The sequence below is a fragment of the Pogoniulus pusillus genome, unplaced genomic scaffold (genome assembly GCF_015220805.1).
Source record: "Pogoniulus pusillus isolate bPogPus1 unplaced genomic scaffold, bPogPus1.pri scaffold_47_arrow_ctg1, whole genome shotgun sequence".
NCBI classification, from domain to species: domain Eukaryota; kingdom Metazoa; phylum Chordata; class Aves; order Piciformes; family Lybiidae; genus Pogoniulus; species Pogoniulus pusillus.
The window spans coordinates 2,108,560-2,119,372 of record NW_026974707.1 but is presented as its reverse complement, the minus strand read 5'-3'; the positions used below and the strand labels follow the sequence as shown (position 1 = coordinate 2,119,372).

At 51.2% G+C, this 10,813-nt stretch overlaps 1 protein-coding gene across 1 annotated transcript; it reads left to right on the top strand.

The window, feature by feature from the left end:
• The first annotated feature begins 2,483 nt into the window (after nucleotides 1–2,483).
• LOC135174148 (olfactory receptor 14A16-like) lies at nucleotides 2,484–3,416 on the top strand. Its single transcript, XM_064141388.1, has one exon. It carries the CDS (start codon nucleotides 2,484–2,486, stop codon nucleotides 3,414–3,416), a length of 933 nt encoding a protein of 310 aa, XP_063997458.1.
• Nucleotides 3,417–10,813: the final 7,397 nt, after the last annotated feature.

Sequence of the window (10,813 nt, the reverse complement as noted above, 5' to 3'; positions counted from 1 at the left end):
TGGGTGATAGGTTGGGCTGGATGATCTTGGAGGTCTCTTCCAACCTGGTTGATTCTATGATTCTATGCAAGGTGTGCAGGGCTGCTGGGAGACTTTGAGCTCCACATATATACAGGCAGGCTTAAGTGAGCTCTGCAACTCAGTACACAAGCAGGCAATCCATGTACGGAGTCTGAGCTATGCAGGGGGACTCCGAGCTGGGGGTCTGAGCGTGAGGGTCTGAGCACCTCTATTTATTGAATGTGGGCCGAGATTAATGGTCCCTTGGCCACTAGAATGACCAATCAGGTTGGCAGTCAGCCAGACCTTACCATAATAGGCAGAAGGCACTTGCCTGGACTTTCCCAAATATGGTGCTCACATGGGCTGACACCAGGGAAGCAGGAGCTGGGTGTGTGGGGCTTACACAGCCTGTTCACAAACACCTTACACAACACAGACCCTAGGCAGGCCAGACTCCGTGGCACCAGGTCTGTTGTCCCCCTTTGTGCTCATTCTGTGTTTGCCTCTGGTTTACACAGAAAAACATGTCCTGGCAGGGCAAGGCACAAATAAGCCTATTTTCAGGCCTACAGGCCCTCCACTTTGCTTCCTAACCCTCTGGCTGAACCTCCATTCTTTCTTGGGACTGGGGTAAGGTTGAGAGGGGTAAGGGGAAGGTGAAGGGGGTGGTTGAGAGCCCCTCCTGGAGACTTAGATTGCTGGGAGGGGAGTTGTGTTTCTGTATTACCTTTTACCTTGTCTACTTCTGTCTATAACTGCATATATGTAAACAGCTGCTTGTACATTGTGCCAGCTGTAAATAAATAGCTTCATTCATATTCCCAGAGCTGGCTGAGTCTAGTCTGGGTGATGGCTAAAGGTGGGGGGTGGGGAACACTCAAACCATCACACAGGGCATGGCCTTTCTGCTCCATAAACCAAGCCCAAGGGTTTCTGCCCTGCACTCTGCTTTTGTCTCCTGCACTCATGGCCTCAATGAGAGCTGCTCTAAGGAGTCCCTGGGAGGCTTTGTCAGTAACGACCCTCAGTGGGGCCAATCAATGCTTCAAGGCACTGCTGCAGAGGCTTTTTCAGGCTGCTGGCAGCACCTGAGGAGCAGGGACTCAGCCCCAAACACTCCGTGGGGCTCATTCAAACCCTGCTGAGCCACAACTTTGCCTCTGCTGCTTGCCAAGAGCTCTGCAGCTGCTTGGAGAGGTTTTTGTTCTGAGAAGCATCTGCTCAGAATGCTTTGCAAGGGAACATTTCATCACTCTCCAGCAGGAGTTGTCTCTGGGCAAGCAAAGCAGAGCAGAGCCTGCCCCAGGCTGCTGCCAAGGAACAGACTCTGCAGCATCTGCTCAGCACAAGCTGTGTCTGACGCAGAGATGCTGCCAGCAGAAGCTTCTGCTGAGGCTCTGCACTTGCTTTCCTGCCTGCTCCTTCTTGGGGAGGCCACAGAGTGTCCCAGAATGTCCTGCCCTGCTCACTGCTCACCCTCACTCCCCACTGCCTCCAGAAGAGGCCAGAGGCACAGGTGAGGGACAGGATCTCCTTTGCCAGGGGCTGGGGGTCAGGGCTTGGCCCTTTGCACTCATGAAACCCCTCCAGGTTTGCTCAGCCTCAGAGCCACCTTTAGCTGCTGTCCTGAGCTGTCAGCTCTGCCTCCAGCTCTCTGCTCTGTCCAGCCCCTGCAGGGGCTTCAGTGCCTCCAGGGATGCTTCCCTTGCACCCACTGCCTCCTGCTGCTCTAAGCGGGCACTGGGGACACTTCTGCAGTGTCCCTCCCTGGGACCCATTAAGACTCCAAGTAACTTCAGAGTTTGACTCTGACTCTGAATTCTGCAGAAGTTTCTTCAGCTTCTCAGCCTCTGAGGTTCATGAACTCAGCACCAAAGCCACCAGAGGGCTCCTTAAAATACCTTGGGCTGGTCCTCTGCTCCTGAGCTGGGGCAGGCTGCTGGGCTGGAGGGAGGTGCTGGCAAGCAGGCAGCACTGAAAAGAGACAGTTCTGGCCAGGAGCATCTCCTCTGCACAGCACAGCAGGGCTGAGGGCACTGCCAGGGGATGTCAGGGAGATGAGGAAGGCAGAGAGAGCTTCGAGGTGGCCACGATTGGGAGGCTGACTGAGAGCTCAGAGGAGAAACCTTCCCAGCACTGGCCGTGGTGAGTCTCTGCTGCAGAAGGGATCTGCAGTTCCTGGAGCTGCTAAAGCTGCCACATCCCACAGCCTCTGGGATCTCTCTGCTGCACAGAAGGAGGAGATGCTCCAGAGCAGAGCTTCCCATCTGCACCATCGGAGTCAGAGGACATGAAAGCTGCCTTCTGCTGGGATAGCTGCAAGGGGGTGAGGCTGAGAGGGCACAAAGCTCCTCCAGAGAAAGAGGAGTCATTCTGAGGGGATTTCTGGGACATGCTCATGGAATTGTCTCCAGGAATTATGCTTTGACTTGTGCAGTGTCTTCTCCTCTTGCAACAGCCGATCCATGCCCAGGCAGCAGATGTCCAACAGCAGCTCCATCACTGAGTTCCTCCTCCTGTCATTTGCAGACACTCAGCAGCTGCAGCTGCTGCACTTCTGCCTCTTCCTGGCCACCTACCTGGCTGCCCTCCTGGGCAACAGCCTCATCATCACCACCATCGCCTGGCACCACCACCTGCACACCCCCATGTACTTCTTCCTCCTCAACCTCGCCCTCCTTGATCTGGGCACCATCTCCACCACTGTGCCCAAGTCCCTGGGCAATTCCCTGTGGCACTCCAGGACCATCTCTTACACAGGATGTGTTCTCCAGCTCTTCTTCTTTGCATTCATCATTTCAGCAGAGTATTTTCTCCTCACCATCATGGCCTACGACCGCTACGTTGCCATCTGCAGACCCCTGCACTATGGCACCCTCCTGGGCAGCAGAGCTTGTGCCCACATGGCAGCAGCTACCTGGGCCTGTGGCTTTCTCAGTGCTCTGCTGCACACAGCCAATACATTTTCCCTGCCCCTCTGCCAGGGCAATGCTGTGCACCAGTTCTTCTGTGAGATCCCCCAGATCCTCAAGCTCTCCTGCTCCACAGCCTACCTCAGGGAAGTTTGGCTCATTGTGGTCAGTGTCTGTTTAGTCTTTGGCTGCTTTGTGTTCATTGTGGTGTCCTATGTGCAGATCTTCAGGGCAGTGCTGAGGATGCCCTCTCAGCAGGGACGCCACAAAGCCTTTGCCACCTGCCTCCCACACATGGTTGTGGTCTCCCTGTTTGTCAGCACTGTCACTTTTTCTCACCTGAAGCCCCACTCCATCTCTTCCCCAACCCTGGATCTGGTGCTTGCAGTTCTGTACTCAGTGGTGCCTCCAGCAGTGAACCCTCTCATCTACAGCCTGAGGAACCAGGAGCTGAAGGCTGCCCTGAGCAAACTGCTCCCTGGATGCTTTCAGAAGCAATAAACTCTTTGTCTTCTGCTGCAGAGCAGCTCTGGTGTCACTCTGAGCAGGCCCAGCCTGGCTTCCAGACCTTTTGCTCTTGGTGGTGGATAGTTTCACTTGTGAGAACTCTCAGAATCACAGAACCATTGAGATTGGAAAAGACCTCTGAGATCCTCATGTCCGGCCTATAACCTAACACCACCACATCAGGTAAACCATGCCACCAAGTGCCACATCCAATCCTTTCTTAAAGACTTCCAGGGATAGTGACTCCACCACCTCCCTGGGCAGTCCACTCCACTGCCTAATCACCTTTCCATCAGGAAGTGCTTCCTAATATCCAACCTAAACCTCCTCTGAGTTCAGGGAGCTTCAAGCTATGCCCTTGTCCTCTTACAAGTTGCCTGGCAGAAGAGCCCAACCCCATCTGACTACAACCTGGCTGTAGAGTGTGATAAGGTCCCCTCTAAGTCTCCTCTTCTCCAGGCTGAACACCTCCAGCTCCCTCAGCCTCTCATCACGAGACTTCCCCTTCAGCCCCCTCACCAGTCTCATCACTCTCCTCTGGACCCACTCCAGCACCTCAATATCCTGGATGCTCTCACCCCCTTTCTGTTTGCTCTTCTCTTCGAGGGTTTCTGACAGAGGAGCTGTGCTCCTTGTTTCTTTAAACAAAATAAAAGGCCTGCCAGTAACATCTTCATTCCTCAGATCCTTCTTCCTAGACTTTTCTGGAACTTCAGTTTCCCAAGTGCCCAAGAAAGTGTCCCATAGATGAAAACAGCAGGGAAGAGCTAAAGCATGTGAGTGTGCAGGGGTGGGACAGGCAGAAGTGTTCTGCAGAGAGAGGCCTCCCATGGGAGATGTGAAGGAGCAGCAGAGCAGCAGCAGCTCCAAACCCGTGTTTGCTGGATCTAACCCTGGGAAAGCTGCCACAGGTCCAGCATGCTGGACTGGCCCCTCACAGACAGCATTTCCAGCCCTGGCCTCTCACCTTGGCTTGCATAAGTTCTTTGAACACAGCATCAGGAGCTCAGCAGTCCCTGTTTGCATTTCGTGATGAGAGGTCAGCATGGACATCATGGCTGTGAGGTGAGAGGAACCTGAGTGAGCACAAACACCATCAGCTGCTCCTGGGGGTACCAGGGCACTGGAGGCTTCAGGAGCCTCCCAGCCTCTGGAAGGGGCAGCAGCAGGTCAGCAGGACACTAACTGCTGCATTGCAGGGCCTGTGGGAGTGATGGGGAAGGACTCTGCCTCTGAACATGCCAGGAGGCACCAGGAGGCTATGAGGCCAGCTCAGATGTGGGCACCTGACAGAGCCCTGACATTTCTCTGTGTGACTGCAGAACAATCCCCACTGCCCCAGTGGGATTCATCTCAGGTGTCCTGGACAGGCTTATTGCAAATGTTCCTCTCTGCTCATGTGACCCTTTCTGGTCTGAGCCCTGAAATGTGCACAAAGCCATCAGAGAGGTCCTGGGTGTGGGTAGATAGGGTCTGGCAGCCAGAAGATATGCTGTATGGAAAGAAAGGGCCTCTCTCTCATAACCAATAATATTCAGCTTATGATGTAAGCAGATGGAAGTGATGTTATAGCCTATACTATATAATCTCATGCCACATACCAATAAATGCCATTTGCTGTCCCCCACACTGGTGTCTGCATGCTAATGGTCCAGCGGTCTGGAATTGATCGCTGAGCCCTTCCTGAACCAGGTTGCCACACCGTGTAAGGTGACAAGTGGTACCAAAACCCAGGAATCATTGCCTGGAATCAAGTGAACAGTGGCCGGAGCGGCAGGACCAGCCCGGCGGCGAGGAGAACGCTCCGGGACCAACAAGGAGGATGGAAGCCCTTGTGAAGGTTGTATCACAATTACATAAGCAGTGGGGGATTGAGTGTAAAGCTAAAGATTTTACTCTCGCAGTTGCAAGGCTTTTACAAACGGGGGTCACTAACCAGCCGGTGGATATACTCCACCCTGAGGCATGGGATAAATGTACTAAGGCGTTAGCCGAGGAAACAAAGTCCTGGGTTGTGGGAAAAATCTTAAGGCATGGGGAAAGGTGGCACAGGCCTTGAAGAAGGCCATACAGGAGAAGGAGACATGGAAGGCAACGAGGGAATGTTTGTTAACCACCTCGAAATTGGGAGTCGGGGCAGCTACACAGACCTCAGACCCCCCGAGCAAAAACAATCTGGGTGAACCTAAAGACCATCAGGAGGGCAACATCCTCCCCCAACCCCCAAGCCCCGACCCACCCGCAGAGAAACACTCACAAGTGTAAGCTGATCGAAGAGGCTAGGGGCGCCGAGAAGAAAATGGAGCTTGAGGAAAACTGGGTGAAACCCCTGCACTATGCACCTAAAGATGGTGCCGAGTGATCTGGAGAGGGGCAGGGCGAGGAGGCTTTCGGCGGACACAAAGGGAAGGTGGATGAGATGGAGGAGAACAAAGAGAGCGATAACAAAGAGGAAGAGAGCATGGGAGAGAGACAAAGAACCAATCAGAGCACCCATACAAAAAAATGCCCTTAGAAGGCAAACACCCTGCCCAGCAGAAGGTGGAGCGAGTTAAAGAAAGGGGAAGGATCTACCCAGAAGAAAAGCAGGTGGAACCAAAGTCCAAGCAGAAGGCAGGATGAACCAAGAAGGGGGGAGCCTGCCCTTAAAGGAAGAGGGCAGGGCCGAAGTCCAACCAAAAAGCGCTGGGATCCAGAAACAACCAGTCAGTCTACTTCCAACTCTGGATCAGACACCAGCGAGGATGAGTGTCCCAGTGATTCAAGTTCAGAAGAAGAGGATATGGGAGCAGGCAGATTTAAACACCAAGATACTCCCAACCAAAATAAAAAAGAAAATGAGAAACAAATTCATTTCATGGATTGGAAAGAAGTGAACAGGGCATGTGCTGACTGGGTCCCATGTGATGACTGGGCCCCACTGACCGTGCTAGTGTACCCAGTCCAGGTGGAGGATGGAGGAGAAAGGATTCACTCATCAGTAAACCCCAAAGATGTACAAGCAATTGTTACAGCAATCGCAGAAAAAGGCCTCAACTCTGCTATGGTGTCCCCCCTTATAGACAGTCTCTTTGGGGGAGACAACATGCTCCTGTTAGGCATAAAACAAACTTGTAGACTGATCCTTGGTGGGGCAGGGATGATTATCTTCAAACAAGATTGGGAGGACAACTGCGCAAGGCAATTGGCTCAAATAACTGGGGCAGATCACCCATTACTGGCTCCAGCCTGCAGTGGCTGATGGGCACGAATCCAATGATGGTTACCCCTGAGGCACAGGCCAGGGTCTGCGGGCCCATGAAGTCATGGCAACTACTCGTGTGGCCAGAGAAGCTATCTGCACAGCCTCTAGAGCCATCACCAAACCATCACCATGGTCCACACTAAAACAGAGTGAAAGCGAGAGTTTTACACAGTTCACGGATTGCCTCCAGACTGCAGTCGACTCCTCCACCCTGCCTGCAGAAGCAAAAGGTCCAACAGTGGTGGAATGTTGATGCCAAGAGTGCAATTCATCAACCAAAGAAATCTTGCGATCACTGCTGCCAGGAGCAAGTATCGCAGACATGATTAAGCATGTCGTGAAGGAGGAGCATCTAGCTCCAATCCAGGTGGCTGTCCGTACTGCGATAGCCAAAGTGATGGCATGTTTTAAATGTGGCCAGACAGGCCATGCAATGGCAAACTGCCCTCAGACAGGGGACCCACCAATGGTGCCCCCCCATGCAGGAATCACACTAGAGGGCTGTGCTGGGCCTGTGGAAAGAAAGGACATCTTGCTAGAGAATGCAGATCAAGAACCTCGGGAAATGGAAGGGAGAGGGGGCACCTGGGCCGTGCACAGCCCTCTCCCAATCAGAATATGAGGTGGCCCAACCACACCTACCCAGCATGGGGTGAAACGCCCCAAAACCCACTGCCCCCTCGAGAAGCGACCAATTTCATGACTCAACCAATGGCCCAGCCAAACCTGTCCCTATACCAGGGACAACAAGAACCATGTCCCGGGGGCAAGATCCCAGGCTGGCCCTAGTCATAAAGTGTGATGACCGACCAGTGGTCTGGGGACCTGTTCCCTCTATAATACTCCAAATAGTACTATCATCAATGTCTCATTTTTAATTGACACTGGAGCACAGGTTACAGTCATCCCTGAATCAAATTGGCCATCAGATTGGAAATTGGCAGATGCACACATGGTGGGAGGAGTTGGAGGACTATCCCGAGCTCGGAAGAGTATTGGATTGATAGCAATAATGCTTCACACAGAAAAGGGACCAGAGAAAACTATTACCCTCTTTCCATATGTCATGTCTGGAGTCCCACCCCTGCTGGGAAGAGATGCCCTAGTCCTACTAAAAGCCAGGGTGACAAATTTACTGTGAGGGCCACTGCTGCATTTCCACTTACACCAATTAGGTTAATGCGGAAATCATCTGATCCAGTGTGGATCGAGCAGTGGCCCTTGTCAAAGCCTCGAATGGATGCTCTCTTTGAACTGGTGGAGCGTGAATTACAACGAGGTCACATAGAGCTCTCCACTAGCCCATGGAACACCCCAGTTTTTGTAATACCCAGATGGAGTGGCAAGAGTTTCCATCTTTGTTGGAGAGACTCTTGCTAGCAGAGGACACAAAGTCATAAACATGAGCAACCCGTGCTGGGAGTGTCCTTAAATCCATCTTGGGTGTTATATAGCAGGCACAGGGTAGCTTCCCCCCACATGCAGCTGCAGGGGGTGGAGTGCAGCTGCAGGTGGGCAGAGTTTAGCCAGCCCCAGAGGCTGACCCTCAGATTGTTATGGTATACTGACCTATCTGTGCCTTACATGTAACCCTGTACCTTCTGATTGTAACCAATCTTGGTGGAGCAGGCCTCTTGCTAGAATGCATAGAAGTCTCTGCATCATGGAAATAAAGCAGACTATGACCATCTAACCATATTGGTGACCAAAGAGTCATTGTACCCAGGTGCTCCACCGGTTATGCCAATACACCACCAACAGCCTGCAATGCAGGAGATTCTTCACTCTTAAAAGGAGAAGGGAAAACCACAAAAGAGACAGAGGGAAGAACAGCAGAGAAAAAGAGAAAGCAGAGGCAACCACACACAGGGAGCCGGACACCACCCCCTTCTCCAGTGACAAGAGCCTCAGGAAAAGCAGTCCTGGATCCACCCTTACCATCCCCCACACCTCGTAGCCTCTCCCCCCCAGACAACGCACTCCACAGAAGAGACACACAGCTGATAGAGCTTCCAGTTAGAAAGCTGAGCCCAGCTTGGGATGGGGGACTGTTGGACTTCTGCCTTGCTTCTATTGGTGTCTCCTGTGCTGCTTATGGGGTGGGAGGGGGGGGAGTGGGTGCATTGAGGAAAGCAGCACACCTGTGAGACCCTGAGTTGCTTCTGAGTGCTAGGCTATTTGCATATGTAAGCTTTTCCAAGCAAAGTTGTCCACATTACCTCACCAATAGCATGAAAGCCTTGTTAAATTGCTCAGCTGCTGCCTTTTTTTTCACCTTTGCATTCTGCCTTCTGTCTGAGTGTGTAAGAGATGCTTTTTTTTTTTCAATTTATGAAAGAGTTTCTCAAACAGCAAGGCAAAGCTCTTTCTGGCCATGTCCTAAAGCAACAGAGTTCTGGCAGAAACAGGAGAAGTTTTTAGAGCAAACATCAGAAGGCTGTACCTGGTGAAGCTATAGATCTAACGCTGAGGTAGGGGACAGGAAAGATCTGATAAGGGAGAGGGGAAGAAACAGCCATCAGGAAATAGTCAATGTGGTGAGAAAAGCTGTAAAGTATGGGGGATTGGAGAAGCAGAGGGGCGCTACTTGGGAGCCATGGGAAGATCCGCACCTTGCCCTGCCTGGCTGTTGGAGCAGCGGAGGCCAGCAACTCTCCCCCCACCTCCTCCTCCCCTGCCTGCCAGAGCTCAGATGGGCCCATTCCTCCTGTCTCCCTCCCTCTCCTTATCTCCTTGCAGGTTCTGCAGAAGCACAGCTCAGTTCTTAAAGGAGACAGTCTCACATTTTTGATAGCTTTTGACTGTAATGAATTGTGGAGTTTAGGAGGCTACTGAATAAGGTGTTCAATGGTTATTCATTGCACTAGAGGTTTGGGCTAATTTTAGCAGCGTGGTGAGACTTAGGTGATTGAAGTGGACTGTGTTAAGTGCTTGGTAGCTATTACAATGGAATATTATGGCAAGAAATTGTTTTGTACCTGTATAGGTTAATGCTTATTTCTTCTGTGCTGATTCTAAGGTTCCTTTTTTTTTTCTCTGAATACCATGGATTACCTTCTTGAATTTTCTTTGCCTTTTCTCAAATGTCCTTCAGCTGATAGATTTTTAAGTTGATAGATAATATAGTTAAGACTAAGAGTTTATTAGATGACAATTGTGGGATTTTAGGATATAGGGATATCATGGGATGTTTTTTCTTGGGTTTCTCTGTGTATCTTGGTAACACTGGGATCATGCAGAAAAAAACAGGGAGAAAAAGGGAGAAACAGAAAGAAGGGACAGACAGGAAGGAAAGAGAGAAGAAGAAAAAAAACTGAAATGTCTCTAATTACATCATACAGACAAGGTCAATGGATTTGTTAGCCAAGGGGATGAATATGTTTTTATTTGTTTTTGTATCTGTTTGTGCATTTTGTTCAGTTATGTTCACAGGCTTTTTGATGGAGACCAGCTTGTTATGACCAGCCTGTTTTCTTGCAGTGAGCAGAAGTCTTGCTCAGATGGCAGATATTGTTGCAAGAACTTGAAGGGAGTACTGAGATAATGGTTCTGTGTGTATAGGTCATAAGGCTTTGGTCATGGTGAACGAATTTGGATATTTTCACAAGTTTCCAGCAATTCTGTTTTAATGAATGGACAACAGAAAATAGAGCTCAGTTTAGCTTCTTTCATAAGGGCCAAACCCACTTATTGGCATAGATGGCAATGTGCTTGTTATCTTTTTGCAAGGGCCCTGCAAAAAGATCACAGTATCACAGTATCACCAAGGTTGGAAGAGACCTCACAGATCATCAAGTCCAACCCTTTACCACAGAGCTCAAGGCTAGACCATGGCACCAAGTGCCACGTCCAACCTTGCCTTGAACAGCCCCAGGGACGGCAACTAAACCACCTCCCCAGGCAGCCCATTCCAGTGTCCAATGACTCTCTCAGTGAAGAACTTTCTCCTCACCTCCAGCCTAAATCTCCCCTGGTGCAGCCTGAGGCTGTGTCCTGTCATTCTGGTGCTGGCCACCTGAGAGAAGAGAGCAACCTCCTCCTGGCCACAACCACCCCTCAGGTAGTTGTAGACAGCAATAAGGTCACCCCTGAGCCTCCTCTTCTCCAGGCTAAACAATCCCAGCTCCCTCAGCCTCTCCTCATAGGG